Genomic DNA, 22022 nt, shown 5'->3' with positions numbered 1-22022 from the left:
TGTCCCTGTGCCCAGCGCTCCAGGGCACCCCATCCCATCCCTGTCCCTGTGCCCGATGCCCCAATGCACCCCTTGCCCTCCCTGCCCCTCTGCCCTGCACATCGGGGCACTCCCACCACCCTCCCCTCTGTGCCCAGGAAACAGGATCCCCAATCCCCAGGGCACCGTGTGACTCGTGTGCCTCTCCCCCTTCCGTTGCCCCCTGTCGCTGTGCCCAGCGTGCTGGGGTCCCCCATCCTCCCCTCAGCCCAGGGCTCACACTGCTGTGCCACGCTCCCTGCCAGCCCCAGGGATGGTGCCCAGGGAGTGATGGCCCCTGCATGTGTATTTTGGAGGTGTCTGTGCCCTCTGCACAGCCCAGACAACGCCCATTGTGTGGGTGAATGGGTTGTGCTCAAATTCATCTCAGTTTGGCACTGGGACACTGTCACAGGCAGGGGCCATCCCAGGGGGACTCCTGGACGTGTCAAGCTGTGCCAGTCTGAGCCTGTTTGGGGAAAAACTATTTCCCAGGCATTGATTTCTTAATCTGGATTACAGATGTATTTTCCCTTATGTGGGGGCACAGCTGACGTGGAAGGCCTGGCATCATGATTGTCACCCACGCTTTCAGACATCCCCTGTGATCGCAGCAGCAGAGAGAGGAGCAGAGAAGATATATTTCTCTGTTTTGTGAGGTTACTTGGTGCATTTGGCAGCACCCTGTGCAGAATCAGGTCCCTGTTTCCTCACTGCAATCAGCTCCTCGTGGTGTGAATTTCCTCACAGAATTCAGGAGAGCAAAACCTTTTAGCAAATTTTAGCAGCTTTTGGTGTCTGAGCTTGTTTGTTTTCTCTTGTTGATGTGATTACAAGTAGATGGTGACTTGGCATTTGTGTGGATGCTGAGAGCAGGCTGTGGGGCACAGGGGCATCTTCACCTGTCACCAAAGCACCTGGTGCTGGTGTCAGCAGAGAAGGGTCAATGCATGATGGAAAAGTAGCACCTGGGTGAAATGGACACTCTTGTTTCACCTCGAGCTGAGAGGAATTTGAAAGGGAAAAAAAAAAAAAGCACAAATCAGTAGTCCTGTACTTTTATCCTAGCTTCCCCAAATCACCCTGCTGTTGTCAGGCTCTGGGCACCTCAGCTCCTGCTGTGCCAGGAGAGAAGTGGCTGGGTTTTTTAAGTTTCATGATGCATACTGGTGCTGGCTGCAGGCAGGGCAGGCTCCATCCAAAGGTTTCTCCTGGAAGTCTGTGGGTGGCTGAGAACAGCATCTGCTTAACCAAGTAACTGCCAGCTTGTGTTCGTGGGTTACTAACCTTGACCTCGGGGGTTTCCCTCTGGGAAGTGTGGTGTTGTGCAGTTACCCTGTGAAACAGGGACTCTGGGGGCATTTGCCTGAATTGCCAAATAAATGAGGGCAGCATATTTCTCTTGTCCTGGGCCTCTTTTCCCCATCAAGAGGCTGAGTGCAGCATTGACAGTCTTGCTGCATCATTGTCTTCAGGTCTTGGCCTCTCCTCAAGCTTCTTCCTCTTAAGGGGATCAAGTCTTTTGGCTTTTTTCTTTGGAAGATCTGACTGTGTGCCAGAGAGAAACCCAATTGTCCAGTGCCAGGCCCATCAAGAGTGGCACCCCTGGCACGAACTTCTTAATTATCCCCATTATCCCCACTCTGTACTTAAGCTGAGTTTTCGATCCTTCTTTTCCTTTTAGCTTATTTCTGCTGGAGAAGGGCTGCTCCATTTCGCTCTCTGGTGTGGCTGTTGCAGCAGGAGCCTGCAGTGCTGCCCTGGCAGCTGCCCAGGGGTTATTAGAGGAGGTGTATTGTGGAGCAAGGCTTGGGATCCTCCAGGAGCATTCCAGCGGTGTTCTCCCGGCGGGGCTGACCTGCAGGGCTGGCTCCAGCTCTCCAGGCAAGCCAAGGCTTGCAGAACTGGACCTGCAGCTTTGCTGTGCCTCCCTGTGATTTATGTGAAAGGCTTCCCATAGGCATGGTGGGAATTTTGTGGTAGTGTGAGATGTTGTGGGATCTGCTGCTTTCCAGTAGCTGCTTGTGCCCTTGGAGGACTGTGCTCTGCTCCCTGCCAGGAACATCAGCAGTATTTGTGACCTCTCCTCAGTGAAACGATGGAAAAGGTGTTCACAGAGTCTCATTTACTTGCTTCACACTGGAAATGCCAGAGAAACAAGTTTTTAGGGTATCTTTAACAGGCTGCAGATTATATGGGCACTCCCCATCAAGAAGGTAACATCCCAGTTGTTCAGGAGAAATTTTAGAATTACGAGAGGAACTTGGAGTGGTGGGTTCTCCTGCTGTGCTGGTCCCTTGTGCTGGGCTCTGCTACGTTGTTCCACTGTCCTTCCTGGTGCTGTTCTCTTCTCAGGAACAGTCCTCACCTCAGGAATGGTCTGCACCTCCCTGCTTGGGAATAATCAGAGCAACAGAATTGCTTTTACTGGGGCACATAGTTCTGAGCTCAGAGCTTTGCAGTTTTAGTTTGCAAAGACCATGAAGAAAAATGAAAAGCAACTGAAGAACCCCCCACTTGTCTTCTCTCCCTTAATCCACAAGGTATCACATACAACCCTGCCATGCCATTTGTTTTATTTGTGGGTTCCTTGTCATAAAGGAATGGCAGGGAGGAGTGGAGCATAAAAATCCCCAAATCAGATTGTCCTTTACATCTGATTTCTATAAAGAAAGAGTGTCTCAGGCTTAATCCACTGGTCACATGCTGCTGGCCAGGTTGTCTCCCCAGATGAGCAGTCCCCATCTCCTGTATTTGTCTGGAATATTTTAGAACATTTTAGCTGTAGTGAAAAATGTTTGTGCCAAAGTGAGTAAGCTGATTCTGACAACAGATCTGACGGGGGGTGTGTGCCCTGGGTCTGGTCAGATCCGGGAATGCTGCCTTTGAAAACAGGGAGGCATTTCTAGCACTGCTGCTGAGGGAGTTGCTGCACACAAGGATTTTGTCTGTGCTGTATCACGCTGTGTCCCCAGGCAGATCCACCCAGACTGCTGCTCTGTGACATCCCAATACCTGCTTTTTAGCTCTGGTTGTAAACATCCTTCCTCTCTGGAGCAAACCAAGCCCTCTTTTGGCTTTTCTTGCCCTTCTTCCCTTTTCTTCCTGTGCCAAAGGAGTTATGGAGGCAGGTGGGAGCGTTGCTGTGGTGTGATAGTTGATGCTGTGGAGTAGAGGGTGAGAAGGTGAGAGTGGCTCTGTGGGAGGAGAGAGCAGCAGCTGCAGAGTTGCTTCCCTCCATGACCTGGGAGCAAGCTCCCAGTGCCCAAGCACTCCATGTTTGGCTGTGTTCAATTCACCATCCGTGTTTGTGTCTCCTTTCAGGAATGGATAATCAGACAGTGCTGGCTGTGCAGTCCTTACTGGATGGTCAAGGAGGTGTGACGGATCCATCGGCTCAAAATGTCAACTCCTCCAGTGCCATCCAGCCCATGGGTGAGTCCTGGTGGCACTGGGAGAGAGAGGAGAGGGGTGGGAGTGCTGCACATCCCAGAACAGCTGGATGTGTAGGGGCTGCTACAAGTGTTGGAAGCCCTCAGCAGGACCAGAGCAGGAGGAAGGGGCAAGTGCCTGAGAGAGCTTTTGGAGATGGTCATGACAACAGACTTGACCATGTGCTTCCAATAAAGTCACAGAGGGAGGGAGAAGCCACTGTCTCCACCACTACTTGTTACTGTTCGCATTTTTTATTCAATTAGCCATTCCTTATCCCCTGGGGATACTCCAGCCCTTGAGTATCTCATCTGTGTGAGTGAATGTGGGAACTGGTCATTTATGTGCACATGGGTACTCACAGTGCTTGACTAGGACTGGCTGGGTGGACACCAAGTTATCCTCCAGAGGATTTACAGTCTGTGTCCCCAGGAACGTTCTGCTTCAGGCTGTGAATCAGGAGAAACAGCCTTGTGAGTCCAACTGGATCGTTTACAAGTGGTGTGTGCTTTGCTAAGGCTGCAGATTTCAGCTAGGACGTGTAACTGGGTTGTCTTCTTTCTGCTTTGGGTGTCAAGCAGAGGTGCCAAAAACCATCAGTCCCACGGAAGGGTGGCTTTAGGACAAGCTGACAGTGAGTCTGTGCCTGATCCAAGTTACTTCTCTTCCTTTGTGCAACCTGAGTAATAAAATCTGCCTCAGCCAGCAGAATGTCGGTGCTTTGGAAGAAGCTGCTTTGACTAAAAAGCAGAGGGTGCTTCAGGAGCAAGGCTGGGTTGGTTGTTCCTGTCTTTGGGGTGAGAAGACAGACAGTGGGATTCAGTGTGTCCCAGGGAGACGGTGGGTTTTGTATGTGGGAGCAGGGCTGAGATGGGCTCAATCACATCAGTTGTCTTTAGGGAGAGCTTGGGACTGGGGAGGAGGGACAGCTTGGCCCTTGCAGCTGATCTCTCTGGATGATGATGTCCTTGAGGTGCTGAGATCCAAAAGGTGCCAGTTTTCCCACATTGTGGTTGTTGGGTGTAGCAGGAGAAGGCCTGGAGCAGTGATCTGACCCTCTTCCTTGCAGATGACGAAGACGTGTTCCTCTGTGGGAAGTGCAAGAAGCAGTTCAACTCTCTGCCTGCCTTCATGACCCACAAGAGGGAGCAGTGCCAGGGCAGTGCCCCGTCCCTGTCCACAGTGTCTCTGGCCACCAACAGCGCGTACAGCCCGTCCATCACCTCGGTGCCGCAGGCTCCCAGCGCCGGCCGGCAGGTACCGAGTGCAGGCAGAGCCCCTCTGCCCTGCTGCTGGGATTCTGGGAGGGAGGGACACTGGGGTGAGGCTTTTAGATCCAGTGGTGCCTCGTGACTGACCTCTTTTCTAGGAGGCTCAGTTGTGGTCCTGTTGGCTTCTCACCGTGTGGTTGAAGTGAGGTCCCCTGCAGCGAGGTGTCCTCCAGCATGAGGGTCTGACAGCCCTTTTTCAGGACAGGAGGGGTTTCATCTCCTGGCTGTGCTGAAGAGCCCCAGTGTCACACTGCACAGTACTCAGGTGGCCATGGCTCCTGCTGTCCCCTGGGCTTTAGTCTGGCTCATGGGCAGAAGAAGAGAGCAGCTTCATCCCTCCTCTCACATTCCTACACATAAGCCCACATCATCATCATGGCTGGAAATAAAGATTCCAGAAATAAACCCACATAATGTAGTGTGATGAGCATTGAGGGAATGTCCTCTCTGGAGTAACTCCTTCCACAGAGAATTCTCCAGAGTGATTCCCTACTGCAGGGCATGTACTGTGCCTGCAATTGTGATGGTTTCCAAAATGCTTTCAAACCAACTGCTTTTTTCAAGTTAACATAGTCCCAGTGGATATGGCTTCTTCCCAGGGCTGCAAACACAGGTTGTTTCCACCCCAAAAACTGTGACAGGCACCCTCCCCTCCTATAATCTGAGTCCAGTCCAAAGAGATGAGAATGTTCACCATCTGCAATCAGAGCAGCCTCCCTCAGCTCTCCACCTTCCTGAGCTGGGGCAAGCACCCAGGAGAGGCCTGAACTTGTCTGTGAGGAGTTTGTCCTGCATATCTTGTTTAATAACCCCTGATTTGAATTGTAGCTAGTGGCCACTTTCACCAGCTGCTGTGGTATTCTTTGCCTCCTTTCTGAAGAACGTTTCTGAAGCTGCTTTGTTGTTATGGCTAGAAACTCCCACGGGCTCAGCAGGAAGCTGCAGATAATTACTGTGGCTCACTGCTGACCAGAGGCTGTGAGAGCAGGGACACTGAGGTTCAGCAAGAAGCAGCGTCATCTTTTTTTGGTTATCATTTTGTCCTGTTGCTGCCCAACAGTGCATCCTTTTTCCCTTTCAGCAAATCTCTACATACATCACTGTTCCCCCATCACCTTTGATCCAGACCCTGGTGCAGGGGAACATCTTGGTCAGTGATGAGGTGCTGATGTCAGCCATGTCTGCTTTTGCATCCTTGGACCAGCCCATGCCTGCAGTGCAGCCCCCGGTGCAGGTAAGGGGCACATGTGGGCCCAGGGAGTCTTGCTTAAAGCTCATCCAGTTCCAACCCCCTGCATGGGCAGGGACACCTTCCACTAGACCAGGCTGCTCCAAGCCCCATCCAGCCTGGCCTTAAACACTTCCAGGGGTGCTGCCCCACTGCTGGGGATGCAGCCCAGGACACAGTTGGCTTTCAGGGTTGCAAGTGCTCATGGCCAGGTCATGTTTGGCTTTTCATCCACCAACACCCCCAAAGTCCTTTTGCCCTCAGGGCCGCTCTCAGTCCATTCTCCCTCAGCCTGTACTTCTGCTTGGGATTGCCCTGACCCAGGTGCAGCACTTTGCACTTGGCCTTGTTGAACTTCATGAGATTCACAGAGACACACCTCTCAAGCCTCTCCAGGTCCCTCTGGGTGCCCTGTGCCTTCCTCCAGTGTGTCAACCACACCCCACACTTTGGTGTTGTTGGCAAACCTGCTCGTTGCTGGCTGATCAGATCTTTGTAACGTGGTCTCTCCAGTTTTTGTTGAGGCCCTATATAATGATTGGCTTCCAGACCCTTGTCAGTTTGCTCCAGGGATTCCCTTCCTCCTGTGGTTAGGCTCTCCCCAGGCTGTCTACACTTTCCATGGCTCTGAAAATCTTCCTTGTAACAGGAAGGATTAAAAGCTTTAAAAACAAAGCAATAAAAGCCCTTGGATTTTGGAGGAGACAGTGTGTACCTGTAGGTCATGCCAAGCCTCCAGCACAATCTGCTCCAGCCTGGAGCTGGACACGCTGTGTTGTGCCGAGGCACCAGCAGGTGCTGTTCTGAACTGGGATTGGGAAGGTGTGTGAGGGAGCAGCCCCTCCAGCTCCTGACTGCTGCACTTTGAAGGTGTTGTGTGTCTCTCCCTGTCTGGTTGCAGAGCAGCATGAGTATGCACGCCGGGGCTGGATACCTGTCCCAGCCCCCCCCGCCGCCGCCTCCCCCGCCGCCGCCCCTCCTCAGCCCCCGCCATCCCCCCCGAGCCTGGGGGCTCCGGGGCAGCCCGGGGGCACCACTGGCGTGGTGGAAGTGTACAGTGCCCCTCCTCCCATGGCACCAGCCAGCACGGTGGAGATCCAGACGCTGGGCATGCAGCCCTACCCGCCCATGGAGGTAAGGCTGCCCCCAGGGATCCGTCCTCTTCTGACAAGCGAGGCTGCTCGGGAGTCACCCGGGCTAGAAATCATGAGCTGGAAGGGACCTTAAGTGTCATCTCATTCCACCCGCCACCACCATGGGCAGGGACACCTTCCACTAGACCAGGTTGCTCTGAGCCCTGTCCAACGTGGCCTTCAGGAATGTGGAATTAGAGTGTAGGAAGATGTGTTAGGTTGTTTGACAATGTTTACTTCCTCTGGGAGAAGGTACCAAACAGAAGGGTGTCAGCAAGATGGTGGGGATTCTGAGGAGAAACAGCTAAGAGGGACAGAGACTTGGCCAGCACAGGCTTAGGAGACCTGAGTGTTTGTTGTAGTTGAAGAATACCTGCAGGTGTTGGGAGTGAGGGGGAGCTGAGAGGAGGGATCTCACCTCCCAGAGAGGTACAGAGCACCACCCTGCACACTGCAGGCTTATGTGGAGAGAAAAATTCAGTCTGAATCTCAGTGAGCTTGACAAGGTGGGTTTTCCTAAAGAAAGGCACAGGCAGAGTGGTGCCTTGGTGGGTCAGCTGTTTGCAGTCTCCACATTTGTATTGCCATTCACAACAGAAACTACTGGGTGTAGCTGAGGTTTGTCATCCTTATCTTTGTAGCTGGCATCTGATCTGGAAGTGCCAGTGGTCAGAAGTGGATGGGGATGTTGGATATGTTAATTTATCAGGGTGGGCAGCAGGAACACCCTCAAACCACATCACCCCAGACTGATGCCTCTGTATCTAAGTGTCCTTTTCTAACCTTGGTGCTGACACAAACAGTTGTGCTTTGCCACCTGGAGTTTCCTTGTGCCTTCCTTTCCTTATTCAGTCCTGCCAGGGCAGGCAACAGGGTCTGGAAATGCATGTCTGGGGTCACTGGAGATCCCTGCCACTGGGTCAGCAGTAATCCTGGTAACCTGCTCCAGAGGGATAAGAAGCTCTTATAGGTGAGGGACTAGACAGCTCATTTTAGTGTTTCTTTGCTGTACTCTTCCTGCTGTAATAACTGCTGGATGCTTTTTGATGTTCAGCAGGAACACTGTGCAAGGTGCTACCTTTGGTTAGAGACACATTGTTGGGCTGGTGAACTGGAAATTTGATCCAGTTTGGCAGAGGGCAGAAAACTCAACCAGATTAATAGCCTGATGTTGCTGGAGATGGAGGTTGGGGCACAGGATAATTCTGTGTAGCAAACCTGTCCCACTGATGAATTTCCCTGTCACAGGTACCAAGCCAGTGTGTGGAGAGTCCCGTGTACCCCTCTCCCCCCGTGTACAGCCCTGGGAAGCAGGGGTTCAAGTCCAAGAGTACCAGTGCTCCCACTGCCCTGACCAGCACAGGAGGAGGTCCCATGGTTGGTTTTGATTCCCCTGCTGCTGCCAAAACTCGACGCTGCAAAAACGAGAGCGGGCTGCAGGAAGGTGAGTGTCCTCACAGCACCTGCCCTGCACTCGCCCTGCTTGTCCTGGAGGGGGCTGCTGAGCCACGGGCTCACCAGGCCCCGAGGGGTGGCACTGGCTGTGCAGCTCTGAGGGAGGAACAGGATTCCCTGCATGAAACTGCCAAAAGCAGCTCCAAGCGTGGATGTGCTTCTTGCCTGTCACCCGTGTGTGCACGTGGAAGGACTGTCACTGTGCTGCTGCATGGGCAAACCTGTGCCAAGTCTCTGCAGCTACGAGGTTACTGCATCACACCTGAAGTGGGCACATCTGCCAAGTAAGGTGTTACAGCTCGTTCTACCCCAAGAAGACTGTCCAGCCACAGGGCTGGTGGGCTGGATGTGGCCTGGCCCCAGACACTCTCTTTCCAAGGGCTGAGGAGGCCCATCCCTCTTGTGTGTGTCAACAAAGAAAACACACCTGTCCCCAGGTGAGGCAGGACAGGAGTGTGCCCTGTCCCAGGATGGAGGAGCCCCAGAGCCAAGGCTGACCCGTTGTTGGTGTCCAAGCACACCCAGCTGGGTGACACAGGAGCTCCCAGGTGTGAGGTAGAGGAAAGGCACGTGGCCTTTGTCCCCAGGAAGGCTGGGCCTCTGGAGTTACAACCATACAGATCCTAGGGTTTAACCTTGTTTGCAGAGGTGAGAATGGCCATGCATGCTGCAGTTCAGTCCAGAATTTCTAGAGCAGCCCACAGTTCTGCTGTTCCCCGCGTGTTTAGACCCCATCAGAGTAGATAGAAGATGTGACTGACTGACCTTCTGGAAGGGAGGAATGTGCATGTGCTCTGGCTGATGGCTAACCTGGTGAGTTCACAGCAGAGACAGAGCTGGGGCCCTTCCTCTCTCTAATCCTGTGTCTTTCCCAATGCCCAACATGCCTTTGAAGTGTGTGCTCTGTAGCACAGAAGGGTCTGTGGAAAGGGAGTGGTTAATGCCTGAGGGGGATGCCCTGCCCCACCAGCCTACACTCCTTAGTGCTACTAGAGTTGGCTCAGGCTTTGTTAAATGTATGTTTGTGCCCATAACCTCTCCCTAGTCTGGCCAGGCAGATCCTACCTTTTCATAAGCCCTTTCTTGGTCCTGAGTAGTCATGTCTGGGGGTGAGAGCCCTGTGACACAGTGGGGACAGGGCTGTGCCATGTGGTCTCATTCTTGTCTGTGTTCTTGCTTGCAGGTAAACCCAAGTCCTCCAAGCTGAAATGCACTTACTGTGACAAGGCCTTCACCAAGAACTTTGACCTGCAGCAGCACATCAGAAGGTAACAGTGCCACTGACCTGGACACAGCAGGGTGGCTGGCGTGGAGCTGGGCACAGTTCTGCTGAGGGAGTCTGTGCAGTCCAGTTTGTCATGCCCCAGAATCTATGCTGCAATGGGAGGGGATTCTTCATCCTTCTCATTCCAGGACTCCTCCCCAGTGACTGGGGTGAAGACTGCATCATGGATATAACCTTCGTGCTGATGATGTGGTGGGACTGGAGGCTTGTTTCCCTCACTGATGAGACTTTGACAGCCTTGTCACCTGATCACCTGAGCAGCAGCATCTCCACTGCTTGCCCATGCCCTTCCCTTTTCTGTGCCTCCCTAGCAAGCTGTAGCCCTTGTGTTTGGTGTTTGCTGGTGTTAGCAAACCAAGCCAAGCTCAGTGTTTATACAGGGAGCTCTTATAAGAGAGCTTTTCTTTGGCAGGAGGCAGCTGAAATCTTCAGTTTCCCCCAGCAGAGTCTGCTGGACTCAGAACAGATGAGAGGGAACAAGTGGTGGGCTTGTACCCCTACCCAGCCTGGACTCTTCACGTGATGTACTGCATGTGCTGGAGTCCAGTCTTTCTCCTGAAGCAGAAGGGCAGGGTAGAAAGACCTTTCTGCCCTGGACAGGAGAGAGCAAATTCAGGGAGATGAGATGTCTGCAAGCTAGAAGAGATGTGTGCAGGGGAAGGAAGGGTGGCAGGGAAGGAAAGGCTTGTACCCCTGAGAAAGTGATGGGGGTCCCCAAGATCTGTGCAGAGACCCTGACAGTGAATGTCTTGATGTTGCTGCAGAGCTCTTTTCCTCTCCCACTTCTTCCTTTGACCCCTCGTCATCCCCAGACCACAAGTGTTTTGTCTGGCTGGTTTCACCAGGCCTCTCACAGTCCACCTACTCTGGTGAATGAGGTCTCAAAGCCCTTGTTTGGCTGGCCCAGGTGTGATGTGCCAAGCTGAGTGCCCAGCACTGTCCTGCAGCAGCCAGCCCACCACAGGCCCTGCCTGGGGGCTGCCTCCTGTCTCCACCAGCTGCTGATTTGGTGCCTTCTGCTTTCAGCCACACAGGTGAGAAGCCCTTCCAGTGTATCGTGTGTGGCCGAGCCTTTGCCCAGAAGTCCAACGTGAAGAAGCACATGCAGACCCACAAAGTGTGGCCTCCAGGGCTGGGCTGCACCATCTCCCGCAACTCCATCACAGTGCAGGTCATGGCCTTGAATCCCAACCAGCCAGAGGACGAGGAGAACACAGGTTTGCTGTCTGGGGGTGGCATGAGCGTGGGGCAGGGCAATGATTTGGGGAGGCTGCAGGGCCCTGCACCTCCACACGGGGAGGGAGGGGAGGTGTGTGTGCTGTGTGCAGTCCTGGGTGGGGTTTAGCAGCTCACACTAAGCAAGTTTCATTTGCTCAGGTCTAGCTGGCAGGTGCATCCTTTTGTACCCCGAGCCATGGTGGATTCAGTGCTGGTGGAGACAGTGACTCCAAACTCTGTGCCAGTATGTGCATGCAGACAGGACAAAGTGTCTTCCCCTTCTCACTCCCTGGCAGATGCATGAGCCACCTCTGACAGCTCTGGTCTAGGGGCTAGACAACCCAGTGGTTTAAGGTAGCCCAGTGCCCTTGCTTGATTGCAACATGCATGTTATGCCTGGGCTGGATCTGCCACAGCAGCCACCTGAAAATACCTGAGGCAGAGAAGAGCTCCTTGGTGGTGTCTGGATGCCCTCTCTGCTGGTGGCCCCAGTCCTGGTAGGGGAGTAAGGGCAGTGACAATGTCATGTCTAAGACAAGGCCTCACTGGAACTGCCCTCTGCAGACATCATGGACTGAGCTGGCTGGATCTTAACCTCCTGTCTTCTACTGGAATGGGAGTAAATCTGGCTCTGGTTCACTGGTAGAGGCCTGTTCTCTGACTGCTCCACAAAGCACAGTTATATCCATGGAAAAAGGGAACTGGTTAAGGAGAGGAAGACACGGTAGTCAGAGCCCTGATGTATCTCTTGACAAATTTAAAACCACCCTGTTATTGAGATCTAAAGAATCTGTCTTTGAAAGGGAGGAGGAGCCTGGCCTGACCTGGCCCTCAGAGCAGCCTTCAGAGCTGTCTCATGTCAGGGTGTGACTTTCTCCCCTTCTGCAGGTTTGCCTCAGCCCTCGAGGAACCCCATGCTACCACCCCAAGAGCTGAGCCCCTTGGAGGACAGCGAGGCAGGCAAGCTGGAGGCCAAGCAGGTTGTCTTGATCGACAGCTCTTACCAGTGCCAGTTCTGCCCCAGCAAGTTCAACACCTATTTCCAGCTCAAATCACACATGACACAGCACAAGAATGAGCAGGTAGGGACAGAGGGTGCCCTGTGGGGTGGTGAGGTTGGGATGGGCATCATATAGCGCACCAGGGTCTGTCCTGAGCCTCTTGCTCTGTAAAGCTGCCAGTGCTTCCCATGCAGCTCAGCCCTCAGGGTTGTAGCTGTGTGATCTGGACAGCTTTGAAAAGCTCCTCTGCCTCCACCCTGCTGAGTGAGAAGTCAACCAAGCAGGTTTGGGTGGCTAGAAAAGAAGCAAAGAAGTGAAGTGTGTCTAGTTCTGGGCCACTCACTTAAAGAAAGACATAGAGGGGCTGGAGTGTGTCCAGAGAAGGGCAACGATGCTGGGGAAGGGTCTGGAGACTCAGTCATATGAGGGGGGGCTGAGGGAGCTGGGAGGGCTCAGCCTGGAGAAAAGGAGGCTCAGGGGGGACGTTCTGGCTCTCTATAACTCCCTGACAGGAGGGTGGAGCCGGGTGGGTCAGGCTCTGCTCCCAGGCAACAAGGGACAGGATGAGAGAAAATGGTCTCAAGCTGTGCCAGGTGGTTTAGGATAGCCCAGGGGAGGTTCAGGTTGGACATCAGGAAGAATTTCTTCCCAGAAAGGGCTGTCAGGCATTGGAATGGGCTGTTCAGGAAGTGGGGGAGTCGCCATCCCTGAAAGTGTTCAGCAAACAACTGGACATGACACTTAGTGCTGTGGTTTAGTTGACAAGGTGGTGATCTGTCAGAGGTTGGACTCGATGGTCTTGGAGGTCTTTTCCGGCCTTACTGATTTGATAACTCTATGAAGTCCAAAGTTTTCAGTGCAGGTGTTGTGGGACAGTCACTACTGGGGTGTTGTGGTCTCACCTGCCTGAGCGGTTTCAGGCCCTCACACCAACACCCCTTTGTCCCGCCTTGCTTTCTCAGGGGAGTGCCCTGAGAGTCCATATTTCTTCCCAAAAAGGAAGGCCACTCTGCCTGTTGGCAGAAGGTTTTCCCTGGCTGTTTCCATGTTGTGCTGCTCCAGCCACTCTCCCTTCTCCCAGGTGTACAAGTGCGTGGTGAAGACCTGTGCTCAGACCTTCCAGAAGCTGGAGTCCTTCCTTGAGCACATCAAGAGCCACCAGGAGGAGCTGAGCTACCGCTGCCACCTCTGCAGCAAGGACTTCCCCTCCCTGTACGAGCTGGGTGTCCACCAGTACTCACACAGCCTGCTGCCCCAGCACAGCCCCAAGAAGGACGTGGCCGTGTACAAGTACAGTAGCAATCGGTGCTCACAAGGCTTGTAGGAGTGAGTGGGTGCAGAGTGTGTTTGGTGGGGACCTTAGAGGGAAGAGGGGGCCCTGTGTGATTAGTGGCTGTGGTTCTTTTGGGCACCCAGATGGCAAGTGGGGGGCCCCTCCAGCTGGTTGCTAGGGCCAAGCACTTGGAATGTGTGGCCGAGAAGGCCAATGGATCCTGGGCTGGCTCAGGAACAGGGTGGCAGCAGGAGCAGGGCTCCTGTGATTCTGCCCCTGGACTCAGCACTGGTGAGGCCACCCCTGGAGTGCTGTGTCCAGCTCTGGGCCCTCAGCTCAGGAAGGACATGGAGGGGCTGGAGCAGGGCCAGGGAAGAGCAGCGAGGCTGGGGAAGGGACTGGAGCACAAGTGCTGTGAGGAGAGGCTGAGGGAGCTGGGGGGGCTCAGCCTGGAGAGGAGGAGGCTCAGCCTGGAGAGGAGGAGGCTCAGCCTGGAGAGGAGGAGGCTCAGCCTGGAGAGGAGGAGGCTCAGGGGAGACCTCCTCACTCTCTACAACTCCCTGACAGGAGGTTGTAGCCAGATGAGGGTCAGTCTCCCAGCAGTGGGACAAGAGGGCACGTCCTTAAGCTGTGCCAGGGGAGGTTTAGGTTGGACATTAGGAAGAAATTCTTTACAGAGTGTTCAGCCATTGGAATGGGCTGCCCAGGGAGGGGGTGGATTCACCATCCCTGGAGGTTTTCAAGAAGAGACTGGATATGGCTCTTAGTGCCATGGTTTAGTAGGCCAGGTGGTGTTGGGTCATAGGTTGGACTTGATGATCTCAGAGGTCTTTTCCAACCTGGTTGATTGTGGGATTCAGTGAATGCTTTTGGAACAACAGTGAAAGGCTGGGATTGATTATGTGGGAAGATCCTGTCACTGCAAGTCCTTTTATCACCAGTCAAGAGTAAGATGGGCACAGATGAACCTGCTCTTGGCTGGGTCAGAGACCCAGGGAAGCCCCTTCTCAGCTTGTTTTCTGTGGTTCTTTAACACCTGCAGCAAAGGGAGTATGGGCTGTAGAAGCTGTGCCCCAAAAAAATCTATCCTTTGCTGCAAAAGGGTCTGTTCCCTGGGAAGCATTTCTACTTCTGGGTGAGAACTCCTAGAAAAACCTCCCTGGAACTTTTGAAATGCCTGTAGAGATGTTCAGGAAGACTAGGAAGCCCAGAAGATACTGAAGTGACCTAGGAGCTTCATGGAATAAATATCTGCTACTTCTTGCATAGTCCATGGTTTCTAGTTATCCTTGCACTATGGAGTTTCATCCTGCAGCTTGCTAGTGGGGATCCTTGAGATTAGAGCCCTGCTTCTGTTTGAGGAGGTGTTAGTCTGACCTAAGGAGAAGGGTACACCCTGTGAGTGCCTCTGTTCCCATTGCTGGTGGTGCTTCTCTCTGTCAGCTTTGGCAGAGCTCTCCAGCTGAAATACTGCCAGGATATGTCAACCCTGTCATCCTGTACCCTCCCTCTCAGCTCCTTCACCGGAGCAATAAAAATGGAAGCAGTGAAGGTGGAAGGAGGTGTTTTGGGTAAGGTGAAGTCAGTATTTAGGGCTTGTCTCCACGAGGAAGCAGTGTGGAATATGTGCCCATGGCAGTCTGTGTGGAAGAGCATTGGAATTTAAAGGCTTCTCCACCCAGTTTTCCAGCATCTCCCCCTCTGAAGGGTGCTGAGTGTGAGTGTGAGCTGGCATGTGGGTTGCTGAGGTTTCAGAGCACCTGAGAGATTATTTTCTGTACCAAACCAACCCTGTCAGGGATCACCCTGGAAGGTGGCTGGGCTGGGCAGTGGTGTGGGGTTTGCTGAGGAGCCTTGCTCACAGGCTCTGTCCTTTCTCTCCCCATCCAGGTGTGTGAAGTGTGTCAATAAATACTCCACCCCGGAAGCCCTGGAGCACCATCTGCAGACGGCAACGCACAACTTCCCCTGCCCTCACTGCCAGAAGGTGGGTGGGTGATCCCTCCCTGAGCCAGGCCTGGACACCTGGCAGGGGCTCTGAGGGGGCAGGAACCCTCAGCTCCCTTTCTTCTCCCTTTCTACCTCAGTATGGACTGGCAGGTGCCCACAAGCTGCTTTCCAGGGGACAGAGGTGGTTGCACCCCTGGCCTCCAGTTCTCTGGCCTCACACAGAGTATGTTCCTCCCTGCAGTGTTGGCTTTTCTCCTGGGTCCTGTTTACTGAACAGGATTTGTCAGGGCAGCTCCCTTATTCCCACAGCAACACAGGACACTAGGCTGCTGTCCTTACTGCTTAAAAGCAAGTGTACCAGGAGGAGCAAGGCTGGTTTTGGGAAGTCTGACCTATCATTCTGGGCTATATCTGGCTGGAAGGGTTGGGCACTGAAAGCTCCAAGTCCTGTGGGAGCTCCTACACCTCCATTGCTATCCTCATCTCCCATTGCCACACAAGTCTCTGAGTTCCCCCTCGTTCTTCTCTTTTTTGGATGAGTGCTCTGTGGTCCTTGGCAAAGAGAAACCTGTCTGAGTGATGGGACTGGGAGTGGAATGATGCCTGGGTAGGTTTTGGCTGGAAATATTCTCATCAGCACAGCCCCTGAGGGAGTTTGAGGGGCAGAACTTTGTGGGGCTTGAATTCTGATGAATTATTTTTTGAAATCCAGACTAAAATTTGGACCCTTGCTCCTCTGTTTATAGCAAAGGAAATGAAAATCCTGCAGTGGGGGCAGGGACAATCTCAAAGGAGTGACCACTCTGTACTGAGGTAGCTCAGGAAGGGGAAACACACTCCTGCCATGGTTAGTAACCCATCTTTCTTACCTGTCTTCTCTCACTTCCTCAGCCAGGTGACAGGTGCCCTTCTGAGCCCAGCTGGGACTGTCAGCACGCAGCAGATGGGTTTGAGAGCCCATTACCTGCAGCAGTATTTTTTACTTCTGTTTGAATTCATACTAATCTTGCTGTTTTCTAGAGATCTGAGAGCACAGTCTAGGTGCCAGAACTCTGAAGTTTTCCTTTGCTCCCCTCAGGTGTGCTTGCAGCACGTTCATTAGGAATTCCCTCAGCTGGCTGTTTCCAGTATCCCCATTAGCCAAAGGAGCCATTCTTCCTGGCTTTATAAAGACCATGAATGGGAATCTTTGGTAACAGATTATGAGGAAGCAGAAAGGGAGGTTAACTGGGTGGGAAGGTAATAATTACAGGGGGTCATTGCCCAGCACATCTAGTGCTGGCTTGGCTGGGGGACTGGGCATCCATCTGGAATGCTGGTTCTCAGCACTGTGGTAGTACAAAATTAACAGCAAGGTATCAGATTATGTGTTTCTTAAGGATAAGAAAGTTTTGGCTTTGGGTTTTTTAGTGTTTTGGTTTTGGGGTTTTTTGTTTGGTTTTTTGGGGGGGTTTGTTTTGTTGGTTTGTTTTGGGTTTTTTTTGTTGTTTTTTTTTTTTGGGGGGGGGGGTTGCTTTGTTCGTTGTTTTGGTTTGGTTTTTTGTTTGTTTTCTGTTTTGGGGTTTTATTTGTTAGTTTGTTTTTAGCACTGTATCTGTGTTTTCCTTATACAATCCTGAAGGTTTTCTCAGCGCATCCTTCCTGAGAAAGCAGTCACCTTGAGTTTTCTGCTCAGGTTGCCCAGAGAAGCTGTGGCTACCCCATCCCTGGAAGTGTCCAAGGCCAGGTTGGACAGGGCTTGGAGCAACCTGGGACAGTGGAAGGTGTCCCTGCCCATGGCAGGGGGTGGGACTGTCTGATCCTTAAGGTCCCTCCCAACGGGGATTCTATGATTCTTATGTTTTCTCCACAGGCTACACCTCCCTTGGCAGTGCCAGCTGAGTGATGTCAGGGGTGTCCTGCTGGCTCAGCCTTGCTCCTGTGTGTTCCCAGGTGTTCCCCTGCGAGAGGTACCTGCGCCGCCACATCCCCACGCACGGCGGGGGCAGCAAGTTCAAGTGCCAGATCTGCAAGAAGTTCTTCCGTCGGGAGCACTACCTCAAGCTGCACGCCCACATCCACTCGGGTACAGCTCCCACAGCTCCCAGTGCTTGTCCTCTCTGTGCCCCTGTGCCCCTGGCTCTTTTCCTGATAACGGGAATAACTCCGAGTCATTTGTAGGAATGTGAGTTCAGGACGTGTGTGGTTTTGCCTCAGCCCCATGCCCAGTACCACTCCAGTTAGAAGTGGGACACACAGGTGGCCTCCCCCGATGCCTTAGAGTAGGAGAAATAATTCTCTGGAGCATTTTTGAGTATTAAAAGGCAAAAAGCACTCCTTTATAATGGCACCGAGGGTGCACAGGAATATTTTGCACACACTGAGTTGCACAGGCTTTACAAGTTTATACTGTCATCTAATTACAATATTCAGGATCTAATTACAATATTTGGACATCACCTCATCTGTTACACCCAATTCCAAAACTGTCCCTTCCATATCCCTGCCCTCACCACACCCCCAGCATGCCTCCTGAATCTGAGTCGGAGGTCCCAAAAAGACCCCATTTTCATCTTCTCTTCCTCTTCCTCATCTCCTTAGACACCGTATCATGCCTTCTGGAGTGGTTTCAAGGCTCCTGAGTAGCTCTGACTGGAGCTACTCATTCTCAGTACATCTCTTTCTCAGTACATTTTCACAGATAGAAAAACCCTTTACCTCATTCTATCGAAGCTCTTAACAAAGAATGATAAAGAGCATTTTAGGAATTTTGTACAAAGGTAGTAACAAGCTATACTAGAAACTTATATAATATAGGTTTTACGGCTCCCCCCCCTTCCTGTGGTTGCAGAACTGTGGAATTTGGCCCTGGAGAGCAGGAGCAATGTGCAGCATGGATTGTACCCATCGGGCAGGGAAGTTTGGGGAAGTTTATATTGGGCACAGCCACCATGGTGGATCCTGTCCTGTGTGGCTGGACCGTCCCTGACTCTCGGCCCCTCTCTTGCCCAGGTGAGAAGCCCTTCAAGTGCTCGGTGTGCGACGCCGCCTTCAACCGCAAGGACAAGCTCAAGCGGCACATGCTGATCCACGAGCCCTTCAAGAAGTACAAATGTCCCTTCTCGTACGTAGTGGGTCTCCAGCATGGTTGGGATAGGGCTTGGGGTGGAAGGGATGTCTCCTGCAGGTACCCCAGGGTACACTGAGGCACCTTCCAACCCACTGCTTCTTGGGGAGGTGGGAATGCTCCGGGCTTTTGAGTTGGGAACCCAGGAGTTCTTTGTCGTTGTCATCCCGTGGGATCACATCATTTCATCCCAGTTCATCAGCCCTGCAAAATAACACCTGCCTTCATGGGAAGCTTTGGGGAGCACCTGGGGAGCACCAGGGCAGAGAAGGAGCATTATTGACCATGGAGCACAGGGGTGCCTGAATGATGGGCTCTCCCCAGCTGCCACTTCTCCAAAGGCACTTGGCAGTATAGAACCTTATGTGAGAGCCAGAAAAACCCAGGTTTGGAAGGTACACATCCAAATCCATGGCACAGCCATGGGCCTTCTGAGATAACCAAGTTTGATGGGCTTCTCCCTGCTCCAGCCACCTTGTAGCTCCTTCCAAAGTACTTCTGTCTCCAGCTGGGATCTTGAACCTGCTGGTTTTAGGAGCATTTATAGTGAGACACAGACTGTGTGTAATAGAGGAAAAGCCATGTGTCCCTGTAGCAGCCTGCTTATTCCTTGTTCCTCCCCAGAAAGGCTGGGAGCTGAGCTCCTGCTGAGGGAGCCATCTGGGTGTTGCTAAGGAGAAGGGTCATGGATCTGTTTTTGGTCCAGGATCTGTTTATACATCGACCCCCAGCCCATTCATGCTGCTCACCAGCATTTGTTGTTGTTGCAGAAGCCACACGGGCTGCAATAAAGAGTTCAACAGGCCTGACAAGCTGAAGGCTCACATTCTGTCCCATTCAGGTAAGGGGTTGGGAATGCAGGGACTGGGATTTGCTGTGGTGCTGCAGGAGCATGTGATGGAAGGAGTCAGCCTGAGAAAGAAGAATAAATAATTAGCTTTAGATTTTTTTTTCTCTGTGTTGTTGCAGGCCTGTTTAAGTGAGCTTGTATTTAGGACTATGTCTAAGCTTTGGGCTGTTTTCTAAGACAATATGTAGGCAGGTCCTGCTGGTGAAACTCTGAAAAAGAGCTAGCTGATTGCTCAGTGTGTTTGCTGTCAAATCAATATCCAGAGTGCTCTGTCCACTCCTCCCTAGTCCCATCTCACATGCAAAAGGATTTGGGATTTGTTTCCCTTCTCTCTGTGTTCCAAAAATGATGTTCCCACTCCTAATAAGGACAAATCATTTATTCCTGTGCCCTAGGGAACATTCAGACTTTTGTCTCTTGGGGTAAAAATAAAGTCTTTCCTTGTTCCCAAAGCCCTGCAGAGTGGGATCAGATGGGATGTGCTGACAGTGCAGTTATGGGTTGTTTCAGACTGCACATTCCCATAATTTGGAAGGAAAAAAAAGTGAAAATTTCTTTACTTACCAAATACACTTAGAGAAAATAATACCTTAAGATTATTTTGCATTTTCACCACAATTACCTGACATGTTTTTCTGGTATTTTAATCCTCTTCTTTGAGGCAAGAATACTCTCTACAACTCCCTGACAGGAGGGGGGAGCTAGGTGGGGGTTGGTATCTTCTCCCAGGAACCAGCAGTGAGACGAGGGCATGGTCTGATGCTGTGCCAGGGGAGGTTTAGGTTGGACATTAGGAGGGAATTCTTTACAGAGAGGGTGATCAGGCATTGGAATGGGCTGCCCAGGGAGGGGGTGGATTCACTGGAGGTGTTTAAGGTGAGACTGGATGTGGCATCAGTGCCATGGGCTGGGAACCACAGTGGGGTTGGATCAAGGGTTGGACTGGATGATCTGTCAGGTCTTTTCCAACTCAGTTGATTCTGTGATTTTGTGAATGTTTATTTGCAGTCAGCAGCTTCCTCCTGAGGGGCAGTGCAGAGGCAGGCACTGATCTCTGTGAGCAGTGACAGGACCCAAGGGAATGGCTGGAGCTGTGTCAGGGCAGGCTCAGGTTGGATCTCAGGAAAAGGTTCTTCCCCCAGAGGGTGGTTGGCACTGACCAGGCTCCCCAGGGCAGTGGGCACAGCCCCAAGGCTGCCAGAGCTCCAGGAGGGTTTGGACAATGCTCTCAGGGAGAGGGTGGGATTGTTGGGGTGTCTGTGCAGGGCCAGGATTTGGACTGGATGATCCCTGTGGGTCCCTTCCAGCTCAGGATATTCTCTGATTCTACAAACAATAGTTAAACACAGCCATTTAAGCTGTAGCCACCCACCCTTTTCTGCCTGCAAATTTGCCTGGCACGACATCTCCTCCCATTCACCAAGGAACATCTCCTCGGAGAGGAGGTGAAGCTCTGCCCTGGAGGGTCTCTAACGCAGCTCTGTCCTGTGCAGGGATGAAGATCCACAAGTGCCAGTACTGTAACAAGTCCTTCAGCCGCCGCGCCCACATGGTGGAGCACCAGCGCTCCCACACCGGCAACTACAAGTACCGCTGCCCCACCTGCAGCAAGGGCTTCACCCGCCACCAAGTACATGAAGGACCACAAGTGCCGGCTGGGCTCGCCCCAAGGACAAGGACACCTGCAGCTCAGGAAGCCCCAGAAGAAGCGGGTGGCACGGGGGGGGCGCAAGGCGGGCCTGGCCCTGCCCGGGCTGGCCGAGCTGAAGGACGGCGGCGCTGCCGGGGAGAGCCCCCCCGAGGGGGGCCCCGACAAAGAGCCCTTCCAGGAGTCAGATGCTGTCCTGTCCATCGTGGTCGGGGGGTCAGGAGCTGCTGACTCGGACCTTGTCGCCGGGCAGCCCAACAGCATGGCATCCAACCTGGCCCTGGCAGAGCTGCAGGCGGGCTCGGACGGGCCCTGCACCATGCTGGCTGTCCCTGTGTACATCCAGAGCACCGAGTGACCGTGCCCAGAGCCACTGTGTGGCTGTTGGACTCGGTGCTCAAATCTATCCCAGTGAAAAAGACCAAAGCTCTGGTGGGGAGGTAGATGGATATGGGAGAGGATGACTTTCATCTCCACTGAGTCTTCCCATCCTGGAGCAGAGGACTGCTTGGAAGCCACTGGTGGCTACGAGGCACTGAAGAAGGCAGCTCCATTATTTCTTGTCCCTCTGCATCACGGGTCTGCTTAGGGCAAGAAAGACAAAGATCCCTGAATCAGGGTAAGAAGAAGGAGCGTGCAAACCTGCAACACACAGAGCTGCTGAAATCTGGTGGCTTTGCAAATCACAGCCTGTCCCATCTGTGGTTTTTCTGGCCTAAAAGCTGTATTGCCCAGTATTTGGGTGGCCCTTCTGAGAGCAAGCAATTGATCCTTCCTAGTGGAAGCGAGTTCATCCTGAGATCCTTTGGGAACACTGTTCAGAAATACCCTGGTAGACTTGTGTCTGGTATCTTCTCTCTGTGTCTCTCAGTAGAAAGATCACCGTGTTTGTACCACACGAGTTATAAACACCCTGGACCTCACGTGCCCTGTGGAGTCTGTGTGGGAGCACATGTGTGTGTTGGCTCTTCTCTCAGGTTGCTCTTCTCTCCACAGTGTTTTGTTCATGGTTTGTCCACATATCCAAGGATCTCTGAGTGCCTTTGGCATCAGTGAGCCAATCCCTGGGAACAGTTAAACCTGACCCCTGTGTACAGTGGCCTGGGTGAGGTGACCTGTCCAGGAAACCTGTGATGCATCCAGAAGCTGGTGTT

The 22022-nt window shown here is 52.8% G+C and overlaps 1 protein-coding gene across 1 annotated transcript; it reads left to right on the top strand.

Moving 5' to 3' along the window:
* The first annotated feature begins 3344 nt into the window (after positions 1 to 3344).
* ZNF341 (zinc finger protein 341) lies at positions 3345 to 21791 on the top strand. The gene is given in 16 exon segments (XM_008921100.3): positions 3345 to 3453; positions 4520 to 4707; positions 5803 to 5955; positions 6851 to 6920; positions 6923 to 7083; positions 8331 to 8526; positions 9721 to 9805; positions 10849 to 11039; positions 11929 to 12122; positions 13123 to 13331; positions 15205 to 15301; positions 17197 to 17329; positions 18256 to 18367; positions 19141 to 19211; positions 20714 to 20847; positions 20849 to 21791. Coding segments are annotated over 16 exon segments (2481 nt in total). The 3' UTR covers positions 21227 to 21791.
* Positions 21792 to 22022: the final 231 nt, after the last annotated feature.

Source organism: Manacus vitellinus, unplaced genomic scaffold (genome assembly GCF_001715985.3).
Source record: "Manacus vitellinus isolate BGI_N305 unplaced genomic scaffold, ASM171598v3 scaffold_85_pilon, whole genome shotgun sequence".
NCBI lineage: Eukaryota > Metazoa > Chordata > Aves > Passeriformes > Pipridae > Manacus > Manacus vitellinus.
The sequence above is the reverse complement of the archived record's forward strand: the minus strand, read 5'-3'. Positions and strand labels throughout refer to the sequence as shown.